This window comes from Schizosaccharomyces pombe, assembly GCF_000002945.2.
Source record: "Schizosaccharomyces pombe strain 972h- genome assembly, chromosome: II".
NCBI classification, from domain to species: Eukaryota; Fungi; Ascomycota; class Schizosaccharomycetes; order Schizosaccharomycetales; family Schizosaccharomycetaceae; genus Schizosaccharomyces; species Schizosaccharomyces pombe.
The window spans coordinates 970408-996465 of NC_003423.3; the positions used below are offsets into that span (position 1 = coordinate 970408).

The window sequence follows — 26058 nt, forward strand, 5'->3', positions numbered from 1 at the left end:
ATATGGCATTTGTCCAGTTCAAATACTTTAAGACACGTATAGTTTATTTTTTGAATGTCCAGCTAAAAAATATATTACACGAATCAGTATAAAAAGAATTCCTTTCTTTTATTCTATTTATTTGTAATTGAAAACGAATTAGCTTCCGTTGTCATTTTACCAATTGTTAGTACCTAGAATACATATGGTTTGGTTATATATGTGTATGTATATATTATTTACTACAATAGTACAATGTCAGTTTTAAGACAATATTGAGTTATGTTAAAGGAAAGCAACATTAAAAGATTAAACGAGAACCAGCAAAGTAGGCTAGTGCCAGCAAATTTGCAATCGAAATAATTAAAGAATTTGATTTAAGCACCCGCTCAAAGACGCTATACAGCGTTTCTCAAATTAATATTAAAAAAAGATGAACCATTTATCCCGTACTCTGAAAACCAAATCATCAAATGATTGATATTGTGAAAGCATATCTACCGCATAGTAGAACAACACTTATTTAAGTTAAGAAAGTGAGTGACTCTAACAATAGTTGAAGCTTCGAAACTAAGAAAAGCAACGACAGCATATCATATCAAAAAATCCTCCTTTTGCTTCCGAATCAGAATTATCGTTAGGATGATTTACTCCGACTGCATTATTCGAGGGCTGAGATACATACATAGGTCGAACCCTATCGTAACCTCTAGAAGAATGAGCATAAATTGTTTTTTTAGAAGCAGACTGTTCTTGACGCACCAATGGAGCGTTTTTGCTCGGCAACGCATCGAACGATGAGTAATTTCTAGGACCTCTCACCCCATATGAGGATTTAAATCGCATGTTCTGTGTTTGCAAAGTACTGTTCTTTTTTCTGGAATCATCATTTTGAACAACATTTAAGCCAAGGTAATTCTTTCGTCGCTTCATAGCAACAACAGAAAAATGAGAAGAGCTTGACTCCCAACCTTTACCGTCATTCAATAACATCCAATCATAAACCCCATCATTCGTATCACCATTTGCTCGAAGTACATCATCAAATAACTCTTGTAAAAACGCATAATCCGGTTCTTCATCAAATTCTAACGAACGCACATAAGTCATGTATTTACTGAATTCATTAGGAAATCCAGCACAAAGCTCACTAATGGAGGTAGATTGCTTCTTTTCACTAATCTTTTCGTATTTGTGCTTATTGTTGGCAGCTTTCAATCCTTGCCAAGGTAAACTTCCCCTCAAAAAATACATAAAGACGTGTCCCAACGATTCTAAGTCATCGCGACGGGATTGTTCACGTCCAAGATGCGTGTTTATACTCATATATCTCGCAGTCCCCGAGAGGCTTTTACGTTCACTATATGGTATATGTTGCTTGGTTTTGGGATCACGGTAATATTTGGCCATACCAAAATCAACCATATATACCATGTTTGCATTTCGAGAGGAAGGTCGGCCTATTAGGAAATTATCGGGTTTGATGTCTCTATAAACAAGGTTTTTTTCATGAATCGTCTGAACTCTGGAAAGCTTTGAAATGTCAGAGAAAATTTAAACAAATTGAAAACCTTATAGGAACAACTTAGGAAACTTACCATCTGTTTCGCCGTCATAGCCACCGTTTTGACACTGAATCGACGACCGCACCATTCAAATAGGTCCTCTAAACTAGGTCCCAGTAAATCAATAACAAGGATATTATGTAGTCCTTCCTGCCCGAAATAGTAAACATTAGGAATGCCAGCTATTTGCAAATACGGTTAGTACCAAAGTCTTGACCATATGTTTTGGGTAGCAAAATAAAAACATACCATTTCCAACTAGTAATTTATAAGTTCTGTATTCATCACGGAGCTGAGGTGCCTCCGACTTTTTGGGTTCCTAACGTCCATTGTTAGTATTGTCCATATACTCATCCTAACAAAGAACATACAAATTTTATAGCAATAAGTTGGTTATTCAAAAGATTCATCCCATCGAAAATAACACCAAACGATCCCTCACCTATTTTACGACCCACGCGATAGTGAACCCCTACTACGCTCGTTTGGGAATTCATGATAAATAACCCTGTCACAAGGAATTGACCGAACAGATAAAATTTTTTTTATTGCAAGGACTATGCAGTTTTTATGTAGTCAATTTGTAGCCTCACTAACAAATGCCACACAAATCTCAGTTTGTTTTCACTGCATTCACCACAGAGATTGAAGTCCAATTGCGATTCAGTAGCCGACCAAAAACAACAAAATTTAGAAAACCAATTACTATAATTTAATAGAAGTTACAGGCTTTCTTTCGACTAACAAATGATTATGTGGTTTGAGTGTTTTAGTGGACGTTAGTTGTAAGGTGTACTTGGATGCAACACACTAGGCCTTAGCTTAATTTCCAACGTAAGGGTGAGGCTATCCAGGACAGGGAAAAAGCCCCGAAGGCGCAATCATCATAATAAATCAAGAATCTATAATAAAAAAATTTAATTATTTTAAGCCGTAAATATTCTAACCAGTGATTATCTAGCATCTACCATCGTAAAAACGGAGTTGTCGGAGCTGAGGCTATACGATAGATTATACAAACATAAGTAGTACTAGGTTTAAACAGGTGTTTATCGATTACTGAGGAAATGTAAAGTAATATATAGCAAAATTTCATTTCATTGTTTTGTTGCTACGTCCAGAAGTTTCGGAATCAGAATGTATAACTCTCTATCTTTACATAGTACTGAGAAAATTTGCTTTTCACGAAAAAGCTCCATTTGATAATCTTCCACTTGCGACTCAGAAAGTGAAGAATATACACTTTGCAAAAAATTTTTTTCCGATTTCAAGTAATGTTTACTTTCGTCGTGAATATTGTGTTCCATATGTTGTAACCATATTAAAAAGTCTGATTCTAACATAATTTCCTTTACCATTGGAAAAAATGAAGATTCTAAATCTTCATGCGCATCGATGATTTCTGCCCAGTTCACCTGTAATAGAAAACGGCGATATACGAGATCTTTTAAGTAAAAATACACGTCCTTAGTGATTGTAGCTCTTTCTAATAACTCTAAGGCCAAATCAACTTCTTTGAATGAACATTCCCGTAATGAAAAAGAAGAAAAGAAATCTACCATCTCACAAAGCGTAGTGTATTCGTTTTGAATTAATCGCTCAACAGCACTAGACACGAGCCAGGCTCTGATAGAGTTTTCTGATAGATTTACACAATTGGAAGTTACTATTGCTTCGACAGCTTCTCCCTCGTCTTCTGTAATATCCACAAGTGATGAAAGCATTTCAGCATATTGCTCTTGAATAAGCAAAATGGCTAAATGATTTTCAATCACCTCAGTCTCATTTGACAATATGATATTTTCACCTTCAATTCTATTAGTCCATGAGTAGAGCTTTGCTAGAGCTAACTGCGAAATTTTACCGATAATCCTGTTTTCTTCTGGTTCACAATCACGGAAAAGAATTTCGGAGGCTCGTCCATAATTTCCATTTTGAGCTTCAAATATCCACAAAAGATTCAATAAATCATTGGCTTCAAAAAAAGATATTAAAAGTGATTGATACTCCAAGAAATCATGAAGCAAAGACGCATACTGCTCTGTATCAACCAAATAAAAAAAAATTACATCTGCGAATTCTTCTTTGTATTTATTTAAGCATGCTTTTTGCTTTTGAAGCTTAATGGTAGGATCCTTTGGATCTAGACAATCCAGCAAAATTACCATTGTCTGAAAGTCTTTAACTTTTTCCGCCAAGTCGATTGCCTTTTCCAAATATCCGACAGAAGCTTCTTTGTTAGCGGAAACAAGAAAGTGAGAAACAGCTTACCTAAATATTGTAACCATTCTTTTCGTGAATTGCCAAATTCTTCTTCAAATTTTTGAAAATTATGCGATTTTACTATGGTATCATCTGTTCCATTGTGCAAATCAAAGATCAAAAGGCAATTTTGTTCCACCAGATGCAAAATCTGCTTCCGAAGCTTGTTACTGACTTTTAATATGTGTGCATCTTTCGAGTCACGTACATCGCGATGCAATGATATCGAATCTTCGATCTGTTTTCGTAGTAAATCTAAGTGATCAACTTCAACTGTCCAAAGGTCGCTTCTAATCACAGAGGATGGATCAGTAAATTTTGATATTTTTTCTTGCCTATAAGCAAGCTCATTTCCAAAGATAGTCTAATATTAGTAAACCTCGTTATTTTATAAGAAACATACCCCATAAACGTTATTAACATTTACTATTACTTCAATTCTTTTTTGTGCGTTGCTAGCATCTTGGCCAGATATTTGAGAATATTCCGAGCTTAAATGCTGTAATAACAAATTTATATTCAGGCACTTTTTCAAAAAAAGTTCATCAATATTATCATTTGAAGACATTATTTTCAATACTCGTCGAAGCAAGTTAGACATTTTTTCATTACACATCAATAATTCATATAGGTCTGCCAAAGCACTGCAATAGGCAACTTTTAGCCATAATTGAAGTCTATTAGAAGGAGATAAATGTAGGTATTTGAAGGCAACAAGAACTATTTCCATCAAGTCACGTTGCTGAGAATGTAGTGTTTCTAATACAGACATATTTTTTTTACATGGCGCTGATTGCAATTAGTAATATATCATGAAAAAATTATCTTACTCGTATAAAGTTCATCACAAAGATTAAAGACTGTATTATAGACTTCGCTTTCAGAGAGGTTGTATGTAAAGTCAAAATTTAACAAAAATTGTTCCTATATGTTAGATACGAAAGAATTAACAACTTACACGGAACAAAGGGCTTTGCGATGCAAACTGGGAGAGACGACTTCGTAAATAGGTGGTTGCACTAAAGCTGGTTTTCAGGTAGCTAGCAGAAGATTCAATTCGGATTATACCATGCCCTTCTGTTAACAAGATCAATGCTGGAGTTTTTAGTAAGGTGTGCGTAGATTTTTCATATATCGCATCTTCCATGCCAAAATCCAAAACCCGAGATTTGGAAGTTAGGTTGTTCACAACCAGGTTTTCTTCGACATAAAAAGTGCCTTCTTTCCCTCGCACTTTATGAAACATAGCAAAAGTGACATCGAAGACGCAAAAAACAACTGTACCTGGACTTGGTAAAAATATTCGACACACTGATGGAAGAATTGCAGAAAGATATGAGCGTACATGGCAGAATTGTGAAACATGAGGTATCATCTGATGGTTGAAAGAAATAATGATTGCAGCATAATTGAATAATGAAGCATTATCACGCCAGGAAACCAAACAAGCTAACGTATAAGGATCCGAGGTTGAAACAGAAAAATCAAGGATTAGAAATCGATTTACGTAGGAAAAGGATTCCTGAATACTATCTAAAATTATATCATAAATGTCAAAACCACGTAACAAGTGGTGATCACCAGTCCCGAATATTTCCCAAATTCGCAATGTGCTTCCAGAATGCATAGAATAAACTAATCTCTCACCAGGTCCTTTTATTGAACCACAACGTATTGGAATAACTCTTCCTGAAGTAAATGCAAAGATACTGTTGTATAACGACAGCAAGCAGTTGGGGATGTGCAATCCAGGAAATAGGATTCGAACCTGAATAGAGGAATTGCCATCGCTATCTTTTAAATTCAGATGAAGCAACCGACCTGAACTCAGAGTAAGGAAAAAGCCAGCAGGCTCAGCACTAACCAAATTTTTACAGCTTTCATATCGTTTTAGTTGAATCCTGTAATGAAGAAAACCAGGAAATTCGGGAGCAGAAACCTCAACGTTCATCAAAGAAGTTCTTTCCCAGTAGAAAAGGTCGCCCGAAGCAGGCCACAAAAGTAAAAAGCCAGGCTCTGCTGATGTTGGATCTGGCTTAACAAATCCAGCTAACGGTGGGCTATTTAGACTCTGCTGATCTAGAATACCCGTAAAACGTTCCCAATCAAAGCATATTAAGTTTTGGGGCTGACTTCCATAACCAGCAATCCATGCCTTTCGAACTTTGACACTAATATACAAATAATATTCCAAAATAGAGTCAATTAGTCCAACAACTGGCGCATCATGGATTGTAAAATTGCCAACCTTAGGAGCAGATATTTGGAGTATTTTGTACAAGTCATTTGATGCACAGACTTTCGGGTATTCTGAAGTAGCTAATGTCTCATGTTTGTTTCCGTCGGCAACTTTTTCATGTTTTCCTGCAGGCGTAAAAGCTTTTTCATTTTGAAAAAACCGTCGATGTACAATAAACATTGCAATTCCTCTAATAAGAGGCTCACTAATGTTTAAAAAAGCGAAAGTATCTAAGATCTCTTACGTGTTAAACAGATTATGCTCAAAGATAATTCTGACGATTTTCTAAGCTGAATCGATAGGAAACTTATAATTTAGGATCAAGAAAAATTTATTTGACGTTTTCCAGCATTTACTAATGTTTAAAAAATTAAGGAGACATGGATAAATAGATAAATTGTATTCCTACATCATCTGAACTTTTTAAAGAATAATAACACGACTTCAAAGGGTATAGTATTATGCATCGGTATATTTAATCTCCGGGGTACAGTACTTATCGTTAACAAATCTGATCTTTTTTGTGGTGGTGAACAACCAATGTTTTTAGGCAAAAATGAACCTGCTCACTTCTCATACCGCTCAGCATACCGATCTTTTGCAACTTGAAAGATAGCTCTTTCTAGAAAGGAATTGAGGGTTAAAAGTTATTTATAATGACTGTGCTGGCTCCCCTTAGAAGATTGCATACGAGGGCGGCTTTCTCGTCTTATGGACGAGAAATTGCCCTTCAAAAGAGATTTTTAAATTTAAATAGTTGCTCAGCTGTGCGGAGGTATGGCACCGGCTTTAGTAATAATTTGAGAATTAAAAAATTAAAAAATGCATTCGGTGTCGTTCGGGCAAATTCGACCAAAAGCACCTCTACAGTGACTACGGCTAGTCCTATAAAATATGACAGCTCGTTTGTTGGAAAGACTGGGGGTGAAATTTTCCATGATATGATGCTCAAGCATAATGTTAAGCATGTATTTGGTTATCCAGGTGGTGCTATCTTGCCTGTCTTCGATGCAATTTATAGATCTCCTCATTTTGAATTTATCTTGCCAAGACACGAGCAAGCTGCTGGACATGCAGCCCAAGCTTATTCCCGCGTTACTAAAAAACCCGGCGTTGTATTGGTTACTTCTGGACCCGGTGCTACGAATGTGATTACCCCGATTGCTGATGCATTGGCCGACGGTACTCCCCTAGTTGTATTCTCTGGTCAAGTAGCAACCAGCGCAATTGGTAGTGATGCATTTCAAGAAGCTGACATGGTTGGTATTTCTCGTTCATGTACTAAATGGAATGTAATGGTCAAAGATGTTGCTGATCTTCCCCGTCGTATAGACGAAGCTTTTGAGATAGCTACTTCTGGACGCCCTGGCCCTGTATTGGTTGACCTTCCCAAAGATGTCACTGCTAGCGTTTTGAAGGAGCCCATTCCTATACTGTCTTCTGTACCATCAATGAATCGCAGAATGAAGGAAGTCTTAGAAGAGGGCTCCAAGAACGTTACTGCCAAGATCGATCGTGTTGCCAATTTACTAAAATTAGCCAAGAAGCCTGTGATTTTCTGTGGGCATGGTGTTTTAGCTAATCCCGAATGCCCCACTTTGTTACGCAAGTTTAGCGAAAGGCTGCAAATTCCTGTTACTACTTCTTTGCTTGGACTTGGTGCTGTAGATGAACGTTCTGACCTTAGTTTGCATATGCTCGGTATGCATGGTAGTGGATACGCTAATATGGCCATGCAGGAAGCCGATCTTATCCTTGCTCTTGGTGTTCGCTTTGACGACCGTGTCACCGGTAACGTAAGTTTGTTTGCTCCTCAAGCACGTCTTGCTGCTGCCGAAGAGCGTGGCGGTATTATTCACTTTGATATTTCACCCAAAAATATCGGTAAGGTCGTACAACCTACTGAAGCAATAGAGGGCGATGTATACGAATCTCTAAAGCTTTTAGATTCTGCTACTAAAAATATTAAAATTCCTTCCCGATTTGACTGGTTATCTCAAATTCAAACATGGAAGGAACGCTTCCCTTTCACTTTCACTCGTAGCGCTCCTGGTGAATTGGTAAAGCCTCAAGAAGTCATTCAAGAACTTGACAAACAAACTTCTGACATAAAGGACAAAGTCACTATTACCACCGGTGTCGGTGCACATCAAATGTGGGCCGCTACATTCTATCGTTGGACAAAACCTAGTTCTTTGGTAACCTCCGGTGGTCTCGGTACTATGGGATTTGGTCTCCCAGCTGCCATAGGTGCTAGCGTTGCTGCACCTAAAGATATTGTTATAGATATTGATGGTGATGCTTCATTTTCAATGACTGGTATGGAACTTGCTACCGTCCGTCAATTTGATATCCCAGTTAAAATTCTTATCCTAAATAATGAAGAGCAAGGCATGGTCACTCAATGGCAAAACTTGTTTTATGAGAAACGCTATTCTCATACTCATCAAAAGAATCCCAACTTCGTTAAGTTGGCTGACGCTATGGGCATCAAAGCACTACGTGTAGAAAAGAGAGAAGATTTGGCTAAAAAAATGAAGGAGTTTTTGTCAACTAAAGGTCCTGTGCTTATGGAAGTTTTGGTTGCCCAAAAGGAACATGTGTATCCATTTGTCCCTGGTGGTAAGGCTCTTCACCAATTTATTTTGCATGAAAGCCTTTCATAAATTTTTTTGATTAATTTAAAAACAGCTATTTTGTAAGAGTCAGATGTAACACTTATTTAAACTTGCGTTAATTATCGTGTCACATTCTTTTAGACTCTGGTGGGCGGTTTGTCATTATTTACCCTAAAGCAAATTTGTTTGTTTTGCCTTGTTATCTTCGATTTTGGTTGTTTTTTTTTGTTTTGCTTTCTAACTATGGTTTACTCCGTTATCATAGCTTGTATTTAATTTTGATGATGGAGGTCAATAACATTACAAATTTTGCGAACATAGCAAATGAGAGTGTATAAAATTAATGTACATATATTTTAGATTTTGCCAATAAATTTTAGTAAGATAGTATTATCAATGAGTGCAATGCAATGTGAGCAGAGCGATACACCATGCGATGAATAATACCAGCACATGAATTACCATTTTCGTTTACGATTTTTTTTTGAAGTTTTGGTAAATTTTCTTCCATCTGAAGAATGAAAGGATAAATTGCCATTCTCCTCAGAAGGTGGGCTATGTTTTCTTTTAAAGCTTTTTGGCTTAGATCCCAGCCTAGATGCTAGAGAATTTCCTGGTTTGTGAAAAGGCCGTTGTTTCGACGATTTTTGATTTCGATTCTGCTCTCGCCTCTCCAATTGAAACTCTTTACGACGGGTTTCAAAAAACTCCTTGTTAGATGCATCATTTCCAGAAGGACAGTTCGCTTCACAAAATGCAGTGCTTTCAGGATAATTTGATCTAGATGGAAGAGTACAGTCGTCTCCAAAATGTTCATCAGATGCACAATTATAACAAAACTTTCGAACCTCAGAAACATCAATGCGAACAGGATGTTCTTTTTCGACATAATACCTCCAAATTAAAGGACACGTCGAACTAGTATGAGTATCGGTATGACAAGTCCGACAAACTCTAGGTCCTCTTTTTCGCGGCTCCGAACATCGCGCAGCTATATGACCCAGTAGTCCACAATTCATGCACTTCTTAGTCCAGGGGCATCTTACGGAAATATGATCATCAATTGCTCCACAAGTCGTACACTGTAATACAGTTAGTAACACTATTAAAAAAACAATGTCCGATCAAAATGCATACCAGAACATGAGGACAATCTTTAGATATGTGACCATTCCCTTTACAATTATGGCAAACTATACTTTCTGAGGGATCTGACCCGAAGTATCTACCCCTGCTCACCTAAATTTTATTAGTAAAAAGTATTAAAAAAAAACTTTTCAATCCATACGTCTGCCCATTCACTTCCTTCCACATCTTCCAAAGTACTATCGGAAAGATCCGTAGAGGAGTCATGGTCATCACTTCCTTGAAAATCATGCTTTTCCAAGCTCACCGAATTTGTGATACTCTGGTCAATCGGTAAAGAATTAATTTTTTGTAACAAGGCCGCATCGTCGATGTCTGAACCATCATCACTTTCTGCTTTTTGGTTTGAAACAGTCATGTCCATATATTGACAAGCAATGTAATAATGGCAAGCACAGTTTTCTTTAACACTTAACAGCCGGCCAGTAGTTTACTTCACAATATTCCCAATCAATTTAACAGTTTAAAAGCAAATAAAACATAAAACACTTCAAGTATTTAACTATCAAATGGAAATTTAATAGTTTCAGTAAAGGCAAAAAATTTTTGGTTAAGGTGTGAGTATTCACCTTACATGGATTATATCTGGCTTTCTCATGAGAAGTTTATTTCATTGAAATGAGCATGACAATAAATGAAATTCAATAAATAACTTATACTCCAAATTACAATTGTTCTCTCAAATGCAACACTTAATGCATAACCAAGAATGTCTGGTACTTAAAAGCCCTGATCGTGAAGAGATATTGAAAGTACAGCAGTAACTTAATTATATTAAAATATTAAATGATTGCACCTTCCCGACTCTTCAAGGCGTTGGATTTTAAAGTAGTTGAAAATTCGAGAGCTTCGTTTCAACACTTTGTAAAGCATAGATAAACAGTAATTTAACATTCAATGTTTAACTATGAACGTTCTTTGTATAGTTGTTGCTAATTGACATTAATTTCTTTTTAAATCATTTTAGCGTTTCAACACAGCTCACATTTATTACAAGACTCAACAACAGCCAAACACGCTAAAATGCCAAGATGTATGATACGATGAATAACAATAATTGAAAACTAATTAATGCTTAGATTTGTGTGATTACTGCCAAGTTTGGCTCACTCATGATAGCCAATCAGTTAGAAAAGCACACAATGCTGGAAGAGCCCATATACAAAATGTTCAGGACTACTATACGAAAGTAGCTCAAGAAGAAGCCCAAAAACAACTTGAAGAAAGGGCATCCTCTGGATTTTTAAAAAAGGGGAATGGTTCGCTAGACCTTCCTTATGCTTATGCGTTTCCTCGTAAGTTATTACTTTATAATACTTTTGTTGAATACGAAGTCTAATATTCCGAATTTTAGCCAAATATAATGTCTTTAACTTAGGATGTCCACCACCGCCCTACATTGTATCCGCAAATACCTATATGGCTCCTAAAGGAATGAATGCTATGAATGCTGCTGCATTCGTCCCTATGATGCCTGCTGTAAATTTAACAAACCAAGTAGCTTTTTCAGCTCCCCAGACTACAGCTTCTTCTAACACTCAACTTACACAACAGCAGCAATCTCTTCCTCAGACAAATGAACATCAACGCGCGCGTACTCATTCGAATGCTAATAACCATTTTACTAAAACCCACCATCAGGGTCAAAGAAGTCATCAAAGGTTTGTACGTGCTTAAAATGACATCTAAAAGATTAAAACTTGTTTGTTACTATTAATGTACTGTATAATAGCTATTGTTTATAACCGTTTACTACTGGTAATTCTTTCTCTTTGCGTTACGTAGTGAAATTTAAGGACAACTCCAAATACACAGTATTTACCAAGAATATTTAGATATTCATCTCAAAGCATGCCAAAAGAAGATGATTCTTTATGTAAAATAGTAGTACGTCGTGAACCGCTTGATGTTTTACTACCTTATTATGACGCGTCTGAAACCACCGTTCAAAAAATACTGCACGAAAATGACAGCACACTGAGTGTTAAATTCTTGGCGGGTGTTGAAGCATTGATAAAAAAAGATGAACTTGATAAATATAAAAATGGAAAAGCTTGTTTAAGAGTATGGTTAAAACACAAATCTCGAAAGAGGTACCATGGGTATATGACTTCAACCGATAAGGATGAGGAAGAGAAAAATGATTATTTACTGAAGTCTAATGGTAGTAAAGTCTTAAGGGACTCAACACGTACCAAGAAATTTAAGTTCGGAAAGGAATTTCACTGCGCACTTAATCCTTCATTTGTCAGTGATGAAACGGCTTCTGACAGTGCAACTTCATCTTCATCTGATACAAATAAGAAGGTTAATAGAAAAGAGCATAATGAGTTATCGTTGTCGCATTTATCTTTCAATGACACGTCCGACTTTGGTAGCTCCGATCTAAGTTCTTCGGAAATTGAGTCCACAGAAAACGATAATAAAGCTCCTTATTTCTCACTTCTTTACTCTGACGGATTTGATTTTATCAAATTTTTACACGTCTGTGTATGTGTCAAATGTCATGGACGTGAACATCGTTCCTCTGGTAAAAATTTTGTTTACTGTGATCATTGCTCAAATGTATACCACTATGACTGTTCTCCACTCCCTTCTTTAAATAAAGAAACGCGTAATTACTCTCAGCAAAATGGTTTTATATGTCCTTTATGTTCCAAAAACTCTAAGGACGTTTTGTGTAATACCGGGTTTGTTTCAGGCGTTTCTTCTGGACAGGATCTAGTTATCCCCCCATCCCTTGCTGATAGGGAATCTCTGTCAATTTTAGTCAATTACTGCAAGTCTATAAGGTTTCGGTGTTTTCGATGTAGGCGTGTCGAATATTTTTTTTATCTGGACAGTAATCCTTTGTCTATTCAGAGAACAATTACTCATTTTATAAAAAAACTTGTTTGTAATGAATGTTCTATGCATCCTTGTGATATTGAAGAGATAATTGCTTGGAGAACTCTAAACAGTTTATATCCTTCAAAAGCTACCCTTTCAAATAATTTTGTTAGTACATCGGACTTGAGCTTTTGGTCTAGAGAGTATTTCGTTCGAAGCAAAGGTAAGTCTTACCTTCACTGTTTTTGGTGTTCTGCTTCATGGCTAGCCGGTATTTCATTAGCTAAAAAGAAAAATTTCGATGGTTTGGAGAATGCCTCATACGACGCAACTAAGCCCATTATTCCAGTATCGTATACAATAATCGATAAGGTTTGGGATGTTCAATATAGAAGTGGAAAGAATGCTCGAACGGCAAAATATAAAACAAAAAAACATCAACTGAAGGCAATTTCTGAAGTTACATTCGCCTTTGTTTCTTGGCGTGGTTTAACTTATTATATGTCAAATTGGGAACCACCTCCTAAAGAAACAGATAGAAATCGCTGGAAAGCGTGGTTAAAAGGGTATTCGGACTTGTTGGAATGTCTATGGATCGAAAAAGCCCCTACAGCTTCGATAAATATTGATTTACCATTTACTAATCTTGAGTGGCACTCTCAACCAAGTTTTATCAAAGGTGGTACACTAATGCCATATCAACTGAAAGGGCTGAACTGGCTTTATTTACGATGGTACACACATCATCCTTGTATTTTAGCTGATGAAATGGGTTTAGGTAAAACTGTACAAGTAATATCTTTCATTAGTGTTTTATTTTACAGACATAAATGCTTCCCGGTACTGGTTATTGTCCCTCATGCCACTGTTGCAAATTGGGAACGAGAGCTTAAAAAATGGGCTCCCTTTCTACAAATTAATGTACTCGTGGGCTCTGAAAAAAACAGAAGTTTAGTCCGTGATTATCGTCTAATCAATCAAAAAGACCCAAAACATGTAAGCACTCATGTCCTCGTTATAAGTGCTTCAAATGTTGAACGTGAAATTTCATTGCTCCGAAAATTTCAGTGGAAAGTTTTAATTGTTGACGAAGGACAACGACTAAAAAATGATCAATCTTCCCTCTTTTATTACCTCTCTTCGGTTAAAAGTGACTTTAAGCTTCTTTTAACCGGGACGCCATTGCAAAATAATGTTCGGGAACTTTTTAATTTACTGCAGTTTTTAAATCCCATGAAAATAAATGCTGCTGAGCTTGAAAAAAGATACAGCATTATTGATACGGAAAAGGTGACTGAACTTCATCAAATCTTAAAGCCGTTTTTTTTAAGAAGAGTGAAAAGCGAAGTACTGGATAACTTTCCTACGAAGGTTGAAGTAATTATTCCTTTGTCCATGACACCTGTTCAAAAAGGTTTATACAAATCGATTCTTTCAAAAAATTTGTCTTTGCTACGTAATATTACCGGCTATGCTAATACCAGTTCTTCTGGAGGGCAAAGGACTACTTCATTGAACAACATTTTGATGCAACTTCGAAAAACATTAGCTCATCCGTACATTTATTCACCAGATATTGAAGACCGTAATCTCCCGTATGAACTTGCTATGCGTTCACTGGAAGAAGCCAGCTGTAAGTTTTTAATATTACGCTTATTGGTACCGAAATTGATAACTCGCGGGCATCGTATATTATTGTTTTCTCAATTTATCCAGCAACTCGATATCCTTGAAGATTGGTTTGAATATAAAAACATAGCCTATGCACGTTTTGATGGCGCCTCATCGGAAATGGAAAGGCAGTCAGCAATCGACTCTTTTAATGCTCCTAATTCTGAGTTGTCATGTTTCTTACTTTCTACCCGTGCTGGTGGAGTTGGCATCAATTTAGCTAGTGCGGACACTGTTATTATACTAGATCCTGATTTCAATCCTCATCAAGACATGCAAGCGATTGCAAGGGCTCATCGATATGGGCAAAAAAAAAAGGTACTTGTCTTTGTGTTAACTACTCGAGATTCTGTAGAGGAAAAAATCATTCAAAACGCTCAAAAGAAGCTTGTATTGGACCACTTAATTGTTGAGTCATTGGATCAAAATCATAATTCAGAAAAAGATTTAGAAAGTATCTTGCGGCATGGGGCTCGTGCATTATTTGAAGAGGCTGGTGATGAACCGTCTATTAAGTATAATGAATATTCGGTAGAATTACTTATCTCAGAAGCTGAGAAACAAGAAGATACTTCAACTGATGAATCAGATATAAAAAGCAATAAGTTTGGCTTTTTTCGTGTTTGGGATAACAAACATATATCTTCCAATCATTATGAAGTCAAAGAAAATGTTCTTGTTGATGAAGAAGATGTCTGGTCAGTAATACTTAAGCAACGAGAGAAGGATGCAATGCTAGAAAAAACAGACGAAACAACTTCCAACAGGAGACTTCGTGCACACCACAAAATCCATTATGGCGAAGATTTAAATATTTATGATAATAGCGACGATACTGATTATACCGTTAATGATCGATCATCACCAGGCTCCCCATTTCCCATAGAAACTGAGACAATCAGTTCGATAACAGATACTTTATCTGATAAGCAAAAACTCAAATATGATTCGAGCGTAAATATCGAAAACTTAAATGATGAATCTGATTCTCAAAAGTCTGCAGATGTTCATTTTGACTCTATCTTAGCTAAATCTCTATTAGCAACAACTCCCAAAGAAGATGAATTTAACAAAACTCTATCCACCATCAATTTAGAGGTGGCTAACAAATTAACTTCTTCAGAGTATATTAATGATTCGGAAATGCAACTGATAGACGATCCAGTTTTTTACCCACCTTACGAAATAATTGAAAAAAATCATCAACTGGTTGGAAGATCTTTGTCTAAAGCAGTTCTTGACAACTTTTTTCTACTGTCTTCTTTGTCTGATAATGTACGTTGTCGATGTTGTGGTATTAAACATTTACCAGCACATTGTCCATTAAGCATTGTGCCATTAGAAATATGCTTTTTATGTGGAACACCTCACTTTAGTGGAAGGGACACGTGCCCTATGTTACGAAATAAGGAAGCGATTTATAGACTAAAAGATTCGCTTAGCAAATCACGAGAACCATTTCACATCAAAAAACAAGCTATGGCTAGATTAAACTCGTTTCTACAAAAAAAGGAGGAACCTACTGTATCAAGCAGTGCCAAAACTAATGAACTTTCATCGAAAGTAATCATAAAGGAATCCATAATTAATGAAGCAAAAACTCTTTAGAGTTTTATCATCAATGTATACTATTATTTAATCTGGCATATTCATATGTATCCTGCATTTTATTCGTTAATATATAATTTTTAATATAAATTTTAAACATATATAGCATTTCCATCAAGATCATTATAACAAGGTAGGATCAAATATGGTAACAAGTGATTCAACTCTGAAGCAAATCATGAACTTAAAACCGGCGGTTATATACGAACAACCGCCAGACAAGTGGACAAAAGAAAGAAATATAAAACTGAAATCAGTTTCGTTATCGTTGTCTTCCACACTAAACTTCTACAGGACATAAAAAGCGTTACGAATGGTTTCAAAAAGACGACTTACTAATTCTGCTAAAAGACTTCGGTACACGAAGGAAGGCGCAAAGACTTTTGTGAAAAACGCTACCATCATCGGAGCAGATATTAAAAAATGCGGTAAAAATCTCTTTGTTACTTTTTTCAGGAACCTTCAAAGCAACTGTAAAATTAACATCCTCACCAGGATGAACGGAAGAAGTGATAGGAAACGAATATGGATTGTCTCCTGGAAAAAGTTTGTCTCCACCATTAAACTTGACATACAACGGAGAAGGCCACGATTGACAAGAAGTATTCCTTATATGCCATATTTTATAAAACGGGCAGCCAGGGCTTAATTCTAAGGGGAGAATGGAGTCCTCAACTAACTTGAAGTCGAAATTAAGAACCTTAGGTTTTTCAGGTTTAGATAAATGTAAAGGTGAAGCAGATATTTCGCGAGTTAAACGGAGCATTGAATGATGATCATGATGCACATGAGATACACATGAGGAGCAAAGATCATAGTCTTCACAAACCAGACAATGAAATCTTGGTCCAACTATTGGATGAGCAAGACAGTTGTCACATTGAACCGATCGATGTACTGTTGAGGCAGACTCAAACAATTCGGCTGATAGGAACTGAGGGAACAAATGAAATGAAGGAAGACCATGAGGATAAGCTTTAGTAATTCGAACGAAAGCATGCGTGTTTGAATGACTATTGTCGGTAAGGCAAGACTCACAAATGTCGTAGTCATCACAAACACTACACTTGTAACGCACATTATGTATAGGTTGCTCACAATGGTCACAAATGGCGTACATAAAATTAGATTGGGGAGAAACTGACATAGAATTTACGCTGCAGGTTAAGGAAGCAACTGAAGGGATTGAAGAGCGAACAAGTACGAAATGGGGTTTTGGGCAAGGATGGAGGAATGCCTGTTTCGCATAGCAGTCTCTACAAACATCGAAATCGAAACACTTTGTGCAATGAAATGAGTCATTCCGAATTATCTTGAGGCAAGTGTTACAAGCAACAGAAGAAGACCTTAAAGTAGGCGAATTATTATTGTGCTCAAAAATGTTTGACTTTAAATTATTCTCCTTAGTGAAGTGGATATTAGCGACTGAGGAATGAAAAGGAGGGAAGGAAGGAACACTATGGTTGCAAAGAATCCCACAATCAGAAGAGGGACATGTACGATTGCAAAGCATTTCGGGATCAAAAACGTGAATAAAATAAAATAAAATTTAATGATAAAAGAGAGCGTTAAAGAAAGCAAAAAAAAGAAAAAAATCGCGTAAGCAGTCAAGAAGTAACTCGAGTTCTTAGGTAAGAGAAGGTCTTAATTGTAGGTAAAAAGCTCTTTCGAAATAAGCTAAAGCAAAATTAGTAACGATATTAACTAATGAAATTAGTTGCAAAGTAAAATTTAATAGTTCATATGAATTTTGAAATTGAGGAAATATGTGACGCCGAAGTGAGCAACAGTGCTAGCAATTTCAGAGTAAAGGCAATAGAAAAAACAATCTTTATCAAGACAAGGATTTTTACGTTCTCGTAAATATTTATCGAAGATGTTATTATTAAAGTTCCATCAACCACTTTAGTCCTTCAATCCTTTTTGTAATTTGTTGTACAAACATTGAACTTAAGACTTTGTGCAAGTAAATTATCTTACCTATAGACGGAACAGGAAATAAAGACAAAACAAATAATTGAAGCGGATGTGTAGAGATACAGTGCAAACGAAATGTAAGGAGCGTTGGAATTGCAACTATAATGACGGGTTCCTAATTGGTTATGAAATCAAGCTATTAATTCTAAATGGGATGTATTCAACGGGTGAAGTGAGCAGGACAAATTCGCTAGTAGAAGTTGATGGTAATGTAAATGAACGAGGTCGAGGTGTAAGCTTATCACACGTATATGGGGGATGAGCATATCGTACTGATAATAGATAAGTTAAGCGTCGCTAAAAAGTGGTAGCGTTTAGAAGCGTGCACAGCATAAACAGTAACTTAGCGAATTTATCTACAAGAGGTTGGTACTTCAACGCATGGCCCTAAAAATGAATATATGAAAAATTTTGTTGATGTAGCAAACTTGAAAAAGAAATTGATTTAGTTAAATTGGAAACTACTTAACTTAAGCCCTAAAATGTACTTAGAAATCGGCTTAGACATTAAACTAGATATGGGTTATGGCATAAATGTAATTTAAATGAGATGTGAGTCGATAAAGTATTAATATTATATATTCTTAAATCATAAGTTGACGCTATTCTAATATCAATAAGCGATTATGAACTGAAAACGTAAATAAATGCAATTTCTCTTACAGCGTAAAATCTTTTACTACAATAATAGAAAAGGGTAGGAAAAACTCCATTATATTGGCTAAAACCGGTCACGGTATCTTTTGATGATCCGTTTGTAAAATCAATTGCAAATGAAAAGACACTAGAGAAGGTGATAAACGACCAGTTTATAGCTAAGTTAATAATTAATGGTATACTCCGCGTTATGATTTTGCTCAAATAATAATTTTGGTTTTTTGCTGATTGTTAATATTTACATTAATGAAATTTGTAAATATACGTCAAAACAAATTAACATCATACTTACATTGTCATACTAATCGCACGTTTACGCATTAACGGGAAAAAAGTAAGCAATATTTCAGTTGGATTTTAAGTCACTCATGCACCGAAATTTTTTCCAGCATATTATTAAAAGTACAAGAACATTAGGTATAAATGCAACTTCATTTCTAACCCGATATTTACTTAACGTTGGTAGACACCAGCATCCTCCGAAATTGATTAGCTCATATTCTCACATCGCTATTTCCACCTTCTCTTTTCAAATATCAGCAACTTCATTCCAACACCCTTCATACACTGTCAAAGGTTTGAGCACCTGTATTGATAAAATGAGCCAAGATCAAAAACCTAAAGTTTTGGAAGTGTCCAACCTTGAGAATCAGGATGCCAAGTGGACATCCTTAAAGAAAATCCGTTGGCAAGACGAAAAAGGAAAAATCAGGTTTTGGGAAATGGCTGAACGTACGACACGTTCAGAAGCCAATGTGGATGCCGTAGCCATCTTAGCCATTGTTCCTATCGACGGAAGTCCTCATGTGTTGTGCCAAAAGCAATTTCGTCCTCCTATTGGCAAGTTTTGTATTGAAATTCCAGCAGGTTTAGTTGATTCTAAGGAGTCTTGTGAAGATGCTGCGATTCGAGAGCTTCGTGAAGAGACTGGCTACGTTGGTACTGTTATGGACTCCACCACTGTCATGTACAATGATCCGGGTCTTACGAATGCTAATCTTAAGATTATACTGGCTGACATTGACATGTCGAAGCCTGAAAACCAAAATCCTCAACAACAACTTGACGATGGCGAATACATTGAGAACTTTCCAATCAAGCTTTCTTCTTTACAAGAGGAATTATTTTCTTTAGAGAAGAAGGGATTTGCCATTGATGTTCGTCTCTCCACATTTGCACTAGGATTACATGCTGGTCTTAAATACTTGTCGTCTTAGCTATGCACCTTTTGCTATTCACTGAATTACGACCGTTTACTATTAAATGTTGCTAATGGACTTTTTATGCTATAACTTTCCTTTGTTTTAGTCAAACTTTATTAAAAATAATATATATGTCTATCCAATAATTCCCGTTACCGTGTTCCCCATAATTCGTAGTTCATTGCGTACATAACTGAAAAGTAATCAAAAGAAAAGAAGAAATACCAGTTATTAAGTTCACCATTACCATACATGCCTAATGAAAAAGATTTAACATTGCGCTCCATGAATAACGTTGGTTGTAAACTTCACGAACTTGCTGAAATGCTTGCACATTTGAAATGGGAAGTTGTGTTACTGGATCTAGGTAAATAGCTGGCTTCCCTGTAATAACGCACTCAACTGCTCGATGTTGAGGCATTTGAAGTGGAGGAGCACTATGACAAAGAGGGTGTTCCAACGGAGCAACATAGTAATTCGAAGCCTCCCTTCCATCTTCAGTGCTAATAGTTTTGCTAATGAATTTTAAAATTGGCTCACGTAACTGGCGATGCTTAGCAGCATTCCGTTTAAGTCGTAGTCGTCTTTGTTCTTCCAAATGAACATAGTTTCTTAAGGAGCTAAGGTTTTGAGCTTCAGTTTTGGCAGCCTCCTCGAAACGCTGCTGCTGGGTCATAGTCCCCTTCTGTCTGTTCGCACTCGCACTCACAGTATACTTTCGTCTAGGCTTTGCTTCTTGTAGACGAGTTTCTGTAGATTGAGCCATGAGAACAGTGTGCATTCTCGAACTAGTTCTTCTAGCAGAAGGATCTACCTTTATTTTTTTATATTTCTTTTTGGGAACCTCCGAAGCGGCAGAGGGAGTAGGGCGCTTTGGAGGTTGTAAAGTTCTTTGAAGATTCGCAGCGCGATTTTTTTGAATTTTTCTCTTTTTAATGCGCTCTTCATCACGAAGTATTTTTTCTACCTCTTCTCCTTCTTCCTCTAGCTTTTTTAGCTCAGCTTCCTCATCGCTACTCTCGCTCGATATTTCAATGTCACGCTCCGCTTCCTCCTCCTCCTCAATATTGTATTCCTCGTCTTCTTTTTCAATTTCAGCATTTTGCTGAGTCATTCTCAGATGCTCTTTTTCGAGCAATTCTCGCATTTTATTGCCAGCATTGGCGCGTCTTGTACGACCAGCAACCAACGATTCAGTGGCCGACATCTTCTTTTTTGATAAAAAAGTTTTTATATAATTTCATAAACCTAAGACAAAATGATATTTTATGCGTTATACAAATATTCGTGGTTGAAAGAAATTTAATACCTAACTAACCGTTCGCCAAACTAGGGAAGTAATGGCAACTTGCAGCGTGAATAGTGCAGTAATGTATGGCAACAAATTGATTCTTTAATTTCAACGATTTTTTTTACAGTTCTTGAGTTAACTGAGAGTCAAGAATTTTAGTAATAATATCAAGTGGTAATTACTTGAGCACAAATTTTTTAAACTCACTGTAGCTTAATTTTATGAGGATGGAGACCAAGATAGTCATATAGGCTTCACTTTATTTTCCTTTGATCTGCGAGTTACCTTTTAAGATCATGAAAAAAGACACCACTGTATGATTTATATTCAAAACGCCTAACAGCACCGCCACCACACTTCATTCCGTTTGCAAAGTAATGGATTTTTAGATTACGAAATATTTTATTTTCACTATATGAATAACTGACAAGCTGATACTCAATTAACAAAATGGCTGTCAGATAAGATTTCTATCCATAGCTAAAGCGATTTACCTTTAATAAATATTTCATTTATACAGTCGAATAGTTACGAATACAACTCACTAGTGATTTGTGCTACACGACATCACTACTGAAATTTTCACTTTAAACTACACTACTCATATGATTTTTATTGATCACTTTCGATCTACGACAGCGTGATTATTTGAAGCAAATGAAGATCTTTATGTAATAACCCTAAAAAACATCTTATCACTCATTGGAAACCTCTCATAGTGAAATGTAAAACCTGTGCAAGCAGGAGTATAAAAAATCGAGCTGCAAAGGGCCGTCTGATATTACATGGGTACTAAGTTTCATACTTTAGAGTCGACTTCTCATATGCAATGAAAGAAGCGAGCGTAAACGCTACACTTCGCATCCTTTCCTCATTAGTAGACGGATAGGAATAGTGTTAGAGCGGGAATTTTTAAAGATGGGTTAGACGAGATAATCTTATGACATTCCACCTTTTTCCTTCATACTACATTGAACAAAGGTCGCAGCTAAATAAAAGCCACACGGCAAACTTACAAAGTCAACATATAATTAACTATTAATCATTTCATTCTAATTTTGAATATTTATAAAAGAGAGAAAAAAAACAGCGAAGAAAAATCTTGTAGAAATAAATAGATTCATCCAATATATTTTTCATTCATATTTATTTTTAACTTATATTGTGGTGTATCAAATTCCGGTAAGGATTTTTTGCGAAGCAGAAATTTCGTTACGTCCCCGGTTAAGCTATCATCCGCTTGTAACCCGTGGGACTTGACTTTTCCACACACCATTTCAAAACTAAGAACATAGTAGGAAAAAAACATACAGCTATTAATAACCTATCGATTTGAAATTAATTAATTGTTTTTTCTGTTATAGAAGGACTGTTCGTGTGCTTACTGTGAAATATTCGCCTTACGAAGGCATTGCTGTGCATGCATCAGGACGCAATGCAAGGATCCATATACGAGGGCTCTAGGCGTAATACAATTAGCAAACCCTCTAATAATAACCCGCCTCTGGACATGTCTAGTTTAAATAATGATTTTGGCCAACAACTAGATTCTTTAGCAACTGGTGTTGGTTCGGGTTCCCTAAATGGTACCACTAATCCCAGTAGTAATTTCAACGACTCCAACCGTTCTAATATTTCAAGTTCCTTACGTTCTGAAATGGAGATGTCTAACAATTTGTTGAAGAATACGCAAAATGATACTTGGACATCTACCGTCGGTTTATCGGTCCCTGAAAATCAGGAAGCTATGAATTTTAACGAAGGTCCCACTGGTATTTCTTCTATTGCTTCAAAAAACAATTCCTCCATAACTTCTAAGCTGCAAAATAATTCCAATTTAAGTGTCACTTCATCCGCTAATCGTGGAAGAACGTCTTCTGTTTCATCCAGTTATGACCCATCTTTTCCGTGGGGTCCGAGAATGTCTTCTGTTTCCTCTGGAAAACAACACTTGTCGTCTTTGTCTTTACATACTCATTTTAATCCGTCTTCCTCATCCACAGTTTCTTCGGATTCTCTTGAGAGTTCTCAACAGAAGGCTCCTTCTAGCAGTTCGACTGCTACACCGGCTTCTGCAGCTTCGGAGATTATTTCTAATAAAGATCCCGTTGTTGAACCTACTCACTCGGCTTCTAATGCCGCAAACAGCGGTTCCAATACCATTCGTGCAAGGCAAACGACGCGAACACGCTCTAATACTCTTCCATGGAGCCCTAGGGTTTTTGGTCCAACTTTAGGTTATAACACACCTCCTTTTGGTTATCCTCCTACCACTTCTTCTGCTCTGCCAAATGCTTCTGGTTCGTCTTCTTCGTTTTTTGGCCTTCCCACGGCGGTTTCGGCCTCTGCAGGTACTTCTTTTTCCGACATCTCCCCTGCTGCACCAAAAGCCTCTCTTGAAAACAACATTGCCTCTAATGCATCTTCTCTGTTGAATCCTGTCGGTCTTGATCACTTTTCTGCTGCTAGTGGCTGGTCCAGGGATTTTAATCATTTACCTGCTTCGTCGTTGGCTACTGCTCGTTCTTCACTTACTGGTAATGCGAAATCTGGTATTGATTCTTCCGTCACTGGTATGCCATCTGATAATTATGCGCGAGTTGTTGAGTCTTCGACTGCCGAATTCTTTGATCCTTCACTTGCCTCATCTTTCGGTTTAACTAATTATCGTACAAAACCACTGACCACTGGCTTCAATCATCCTAGACCACAAGGGCATGGATTGAATACGAGCTTATTCAATACTAGCTCTGGTGGTTCTTTGAAAAGCCCCACCTTTGAAGTTTCTAATCGATTAGGTGATGTGGACACTGTTCCTGATCTTCCACCTTTGGGCTCCTTGAGTTCTCGCCCAAAACCTTCGTCCAGTTCGAGACGCCGCTCTCAATCCCTTTCAGCTATGTTGAAAACGAGTAACCCTTACATGCCCTCCCCTTCCTTATTGTCTGGAAGCCTGGCTAATTCATCTGAACACTCTTCATCTCCCCGTTTAAGGGGTTCGCCGATTCATAATCAACCGGTTAGTTCATCAAAAAGTACCGCATCTTTGAACACTAATAACAATGGTTTACGTGCTTCAACTCCTGAAATGGCCAACATCAGTACTAGATCCAGCTCTGAATCTAACAATACCAACTCTTGGCCCACCGTTGGCGATGCTACTATTGAAAATTTAACCCAACATGAACCTACTCATGCCCTTTGGGTGGGAAATCTCCCTTCTGGCGTTTCAGCAACTACTGTGGCAACTACATTCTCTGCTTATGGAACTGTTTCGAGCATTCGTATGCTATCTCATAAGCATTCAGCTTTTCTTAATTTTGATTCTGTTGAAACTGCAAAGCATGTTCTCGAAGAGCTCAATGGCAAAAGGATATTTTTTGGTTCCGATCCAGTTTGTATCAGCTTTGCTAAAGTTGCTTCATCTTCTTCTGAGTCTTCCCACTCTGCCGTTGACGGCTTAAATAAAGCCTTTTCGAACGTCTCGTTCGTCCCCTCTTTACGTGAGGTTTACGACGATTTGATTAACGTTGTTCAGTCATTCGGATTTAAGGATTTATCTAAAATCTATCAGATTCTTAACGCTGCTTGTGAATTGACTGACTTTGCTGCTCAGATTCCGTCTATTTCAAAAGCGTTCAGCAGTCGTCGATTAAATGCACCCAAACTTCGTCAAGTTCGTAAGCGTATTGATAATGGTCTTTGCACTCAGGAAGAAGTTGAAGACATTGCCATTAATTGGCTTGATGAAGTATCAGACTTATCGAGCGATCATCTTGGTAACACCGTTGTACAAAAGCTATTCGATTATTGTTCAGACCCCGTAAAGGAAATGATGCTTGAACGCATCGCTCCTCATTTGGCCCAAATTGGTATTCACAAAAACGGTACATGGGCTGCTCAAAAGATTGTTGACGTGGCATCAACTGAGGCACAAATGCGCCTTATTGCTAAACACTTGCAGCCCTACATTCCACTACTTTTTGCTGATCAATTTGGCAACTATGTTGTGCAAACATGCTTGAAATTTGGTGCTCCAATGAACGATTTTGTTTTTGAAGCCATTCTCAACCAGTTTTGGGTAATTGCTCAAAGCCGTTATGGATCACGTGCCGTCCGCGCCTGTTTAGAGAGTCCTGATGTGACTGAAGAACAACGTGTACTTGTTGCTGCTGCTATAACAGTCTATTCCGTACACTTAGCTATGAACGGTAATGGTACGCTACTGTTAACTTATCTTGTTGAAAATATGAACTATCCTCATATTCCTATTCTTTTAACCCGGAGATTTGTTCAAGACATTGTTAGAGTTTGCACTCATCGACTAGCTTATAATTCCCTTCTTAAAATAATTTCCATATCACAAGGTGATACTGCTTGTGGTGATTTAGTCGTTGATGCTATTTTGGATACGCAAAATGATCTCAATCCAAACTCTTTAGAGAAAATACTTTTCGAACAAACTTATGGTCCGTCTTTTATTTGCAAACTCTTGACTCACGAAAATATATCAGCCTCGCATCGACAACAGTTACAAAGTGCTGTTCGAAACGTATTGGGCACTATGGAGGATCGCGGATCCTCTGAATTAAAAAAGCTGGCTGAGGTATGTGCGTAAATAACTGCATTATCGAACATTTATGAGAAAAAAATTTTGGTTTTCTTCATGGCAAGCAAGGATTCAACTATTTTTGATATATATTCAACAGTTTATATCTTTTATTTAGAGCCAGGAAGTTAGCATTATGATGATTATAATAACGTTTACAACTATCGCTTAGAAAAGGAGAGTTTTTCGCTCCCCAGTAATCTAAGAGCAAAAACCATTTGTTTCTGTTGATATCTATTTTCAGTCCAGTTTATTGTTTTTATTATTAATGAAACGTTACGCCTTTAAACTATACTTGAAAAGTTATTTTGGTGGTTTAATATCCTCTACACTTACATTTAGCTATTATATAATATATATTAACGAAATTGTGGTACACAAATATTGAAGTAGGATAAGGTTAAA

General features: G+C 36.8%; 10 protein-coding genes and 15 long non-coding RNA genes across 25 annotated transcripts; 12 read left to right on the forward strand and 13 right to left on the reverse strand.

Moving 5' to 3' along the window:
- Window positions 1–199: 199 nt before the first annotated feature.
- Window positions 200–2331, reverse strand: cki2 (serine/threonine protein kinase (CK1 family) Cki2). Its single transcript, NM_001021287.3, has 4 exons — window positions 1916–2331; window positions 1794–1863; window positions 1578–1726; window positions 200–1512 (listed from the first exon to the last, which is right to left on the reverse strand). Exons 1-4 carry the CDS (start codon window positions 2039–2041, stop codon window positions 550–552), a joined length of 1308 nt encoding a protein of 435 aa, NP_595380.1. The 5' UTR covers window positions 2042–2331; the 3' UTR covers window positions 200–549.
- Window positions 266–1135, forward strand: SPOM_SPNCRNA.4952. Its single transcript, NR_194307.1, has one exon. It is a non-coding gene; the product is annotated as a non-coding RNA (long non-coding RNA).
- On the forward strand, window positions 1269–1734 carry SPOM_SPNCRNA.4953. Its single transcript, NR_194308.1, has one exon. It is a non-coding gene; the product is annotated as a non-coding RNA (long non-coding RNA).
- On the forward strand, window positions 2116–4532 carry SPOM_SPNCRNA.4954. Its single transcript, NR_194309.1, has one exon. It is a non-coding gene; the product is annotated as a non-coding RNA (long non-coding RNA).
- nup131 (nucleoporin, WD repeat Nup131) lies at window positions 2615–6439 on the reverse strand. The gene is made up of 5 exons (NM_001021288.4): window positions 4765–6439; window positions 4637–4730; window positions 4210–4595; window positions 3816–4170; window positions 2615–3774 (listed from the first exon to the last, which is right to left on the reverse strand). The coding sequence occupies exons 1-5, from the start codon at window positions 6223–6225 to the stop codon at window positions 2642–2644; spliced, it is 3429 nt and encodes a 1142-aa protein (NP_595381.3). The 5' UTR covers window positions 6226–6439; the 3' UTR covers window positions 2615–2641.
- Window positions 5768–6079, forward strand: SPOM_SPNCRNA.4955. The gene has a single exon (NR_194310.1). It is a non-coding gene; the product is annotated as a non-coding RNA (long non-coding RNA).
- A 262-nt stretch (window positions 6440–6701) lies between the features above and the next one.
- On the forward strand, window positions 6702–8983 carry ilv1 (acetolactate synthase catalytic subunit; the record flags this gene model as incomplete). The annotated part of the gene is made up of 1 exon (NM_001021289.3): window positions 6702–8983. One exon carries the CDS (start codon window positions 6702–6704, stop codon window positions 8709–8711), a length of 2010 nt encoding a protein of 669 aa, NP_595382.1. The 3' UTR covers window positions 8712–8983.
- SPOM_SPNCRNA.4956 lies at window positions 6872–7902 on the reverse strand. Its single transcript, NR_194311.1, has one exon. It is a non-coding gene; the product is annotated as a non-coding RNA (long non-coding RNA).
- On the reverse strand, window positions 8167–8616 carry SPOM_SPNCRNA.4957. The gene has a single exon (NR_194312.1). It is a non-coding gene; the product is annotated as a non-coding RNA (long non-coding RNA).
- On the reverse strand, window positions 8951–10361 carry air1 (TRAMP complex zinc knuckle subunit Air1). Its single transcript, NM_001021290.3, has 3 exons — window positions 9952–10361; window positions 9801–9902; window positions 8951–9745 (listed from the first exon to the last, which is right to left on the reverse strand). The coding sequence occupies exons 1-3, from the start codon at window positions 10171–10173 to the stop codon at window positions 9122–9124; spliced, it is 948 nt and encodes a 315-aa protein (NP_595383.2). The 5' UTR covers window positions 10174–10361; the 3' UTR covers window positions 8951–9121.
- Window positions 10362–10810: 449 nt separating this feature from the next.
- usp103 (U1 snRNP-associated protein Usp103) lies at window positions 10811–11571 on the forward strand. Its single transcript, NM_001021291.3, has 3 exons — window positions 10811–10842; window positions 10889–11104; window positions 11164–11571. Exons 1-3 carry the CDS (start codon window positions 10833–10835, stop codon window positions 11484–11486), a joined length of 549 nt encoding a protein of 182 aa, NP_595384.1. The 5' UTR covers window positions 10811–10832; the 3' UTR covers window positions 11487–11571.
- Window positions 11572–11634: 63 nt separating this feature from the next.
- SPOM_SPNCRNA.1401 lies at window positions 11635–13166 on the reverse strand. Its single transcript, NR_150281.1, has one exon. It is a non-coding gene; the product is annotated as a non-coding RNA (long non-coding RNA).
- Window positions 11661–16015, forward strand: mit1 (SHREC complex ATP-dependent chromatin remodeller Mit1; the record flags this gene model as incomplete). Its single annotated transcript, NM_001021292.3, has 1 exon — window positions 11661–16015. One exon carries the CDS (start codon window positions 11661–11663, stop codon window positions 15915–15917), a length of 4257 nt encoding a protein of 1418 aa, NP_595385.1. The 3' UTR covers window positions 15918–16015.
- Window positions 13439–15667, reverse strand: SPOM_SPNCRNA.4958. Its single transcript, NR_194313.1, has one exon. It is a non-coding gene; the product is annotated as a non-coding RNA (long non-coding RNA).
- nbr1 lies at window positions 15976–18102 on the reverse strand. Its single transcript, NM_001356054.2, has 2 exons — window positions 17898–18102; window positions 15976–17594 (listed from the first exon to the last, which is right to left on the reverse strand). Exon 2 carries the CDS (start codon window positions 17428–17430, stop codon window positions 16237–16239), a length of 1194 nt encoding a protein of 397 aa, NP_001342955.1. The 5' UTR covers window positions 17431–17594; window positions 17898–18102; the 3' UTR covers window positions 15976–16236.
- SPOM_SPNCRNA.4959 lies at window positions 16041–17467 on the forward strand. Its single transcript, NR_194314.1, has one exon. It is a non-coding gene; the product is annotated as a non-coding RNA (long non-coding RNA).
- Window positions 18103–18409: 307 nt separating the features above from the next.
- Window positions 18410–19505, reverse strand: SPOM_SPNCRNA.4960. The gene has a single exon (NR_194315.1). It is a non-coding gene; the product is annotated as a non-coding RNA (long non-coding RNA).
- On the forward strand, window positions 19083–19919 carry ysa1 (subfamily NudF ADP-ribose diphosphatase Ysa1). Its single transcript, NM_001021294.3, has one exon. The coding sequence runs from the start codon at window positions 19151–19153 to the stop codon at window positions 19766–19768; it is 618 nt and encodes a 205-aa protein (NP_595387.1). The 5' UTR covers window positions 19083–19150; the 3' UTR covers window positions 19769–19919.
- On the reverse strand, window positions 19820–21046 carry swc2 (Swr1 complex histone chaperone module subunit Swc2). The gene has a single exon (NM_001021295.3). The coding sequence runs from the start codon at window positions 20958–20960 to the stop codon at window positions 20010–20012; it is 951 nt and encodes a 316-aa protein (NP_595388.1). The 5' UTR covers window positions 20961–21046; the 3' UTR covers window positions 19820–20009.
- Window positions 20315–20957, forward strand: SPOM_SPNCRNA.4961. Its single transcript, NR_194316.1, has one exon. It is a non-coding gene; the product is annotated as a non-coding RNA (long non-coding RNA).
- Window positions 21047–21076: 30 nt separating the features above from the next.
- On the forward strand, window positions 21077–22164 carry SPOM_SPNCRNA.1402. Its single transcript, NR_150282.1, has one exon. It is a non-coding gene; the product is annotated as a non-coding RNA (long non-coding RNA).
- On the reverse strand, window positions 21693–22071 carry SPOM_SPNCRNA.4962. The gene has a single exon (NR_194317.1). It is a non-coding gene; the product is annotated as a non-coding RNA (long non-coding RNA).
- SPOM_SPNCRNA.4963 lies at window positions 22092–22291 on the reverse strand. Its single transcript, NR_194318.1, has one exon. It is a non-coding gene; the product is annotated as a non-coding RNA (long non-coding RNA).
- A 173-nt stretch (window positions 22292–22464) lies between these two features.
- On the forward strand, window positions 22465–26028 carry puf2 (pumilio family RNA-binding protein Puf2; the record flags this gene model as incomplete). Its single annotated transcript, NM_001021296.3, has 1 exon — window positions 22465–26028. One exon carries the CDS (start codon window positions 22465–22467, stop codon window positions 25660–25662), a length of 3198 nt encoding a protein of 1065 aa, NP_595389.2. The 3' UTR covers window positions 25663–26028.
- On the reverse strand, window positions 25195–25940 carry SPOM_SPNCRNA.4964. Its single transcript, NR_194319.1, has one exon. It is a non-coding gene; the product is annotated as a non-coding RNA (long non-coding RNA).
- Window positions 26029–26058: the final 30 nt, after the last annotated feature.

Coding starts and splice junctions, on each gene's coding strand:
- cki2 (NM_001021287.3), bottom strand. CDS start 2,041: ATGAATTCCCAAACGAGCGTAGTAGGGGTTCACTATCGCGTGGGTCGT. Junction 1,727..1,793: donor TAAATTACTAGTTGGAAATG/GTATGTTTTTAT, acceptor ATTTGCAAATAG/CTGGCATTCCTAATGTTTAC. Junction 1,513..1,577: donor CTATGACGGCGAAACAGATG/GTAAGTTTCCTA, acceptor GACATTTCAAAG/CTTTCCAGAGTTCAGACGAT.
- nup131 (NM_001021288.4), bottom strand. CDS start 6,225: ATGTTTATTGTACATCGACGGTTTTTTCAAAATGAAAAAGCTTTTACG. Junction 4,596..4,636: donor TTGTGATGAACTTTATACGA/GTAAGATAATTT, acceptor AATTGCAATCAG/CGCCATGTAAAAAAAATATG. Junction 4,171..4,209: donor ATGTTAATAACGTTTATGGG/GTATGTTTCTTA, acceptor TACTAATATTAG/ACTATCTTTGGAAATGAGCT.
- air1 (NM_001021290.3), bottom strand. CDS start 10,173: ATGGACATGACTGTTTCAAACCAAAAAGCAGAAAGTGATGATGGTTCA. Junction 9,903..9,951: donor AAGGAAGTGAATGGGCAGAC/GTATGGATTGAA, acceptor AATAAAATTTAG/GTGAGCAGGGGTAGATACTT. Junction 9,746..9,800: donor AAGATTGTCCTCATGTTCTG/GTATGCATTTTG, acceptor ACTGTATTACAG/TGTACGACTTGTGGAGCAAT.
- usp103 (NM_001021291.3), top strand. Junction 11,105..11,163: donor TTATGCTTATGCGTTTCCTC/GTAAGTTATTAC, acceptor TCCGAATTTTAG/CCAAATATAATGTCTTTAAC.
- nbr1 (NM_001356054.2), bottom strand. CDS start 17,430: ATGCTTTGCAATCGTACATGTCCCTCTTCTGATTGTGGGATTCTTTGC.
- ysa1 (NM_001021294.3), top strand. CDS start 19,151: ATGAGCCAAGATCAAAAACCTAAAGTTTTGGAAGTGTCCAACCTTGAG.
- swc2 (NM_001021295.3), bottom strand. CDS start 20,960: ATGTCGGCCACTGAATCGTTGGTTGCTGGTCGTACAAGACGCGCCAAT.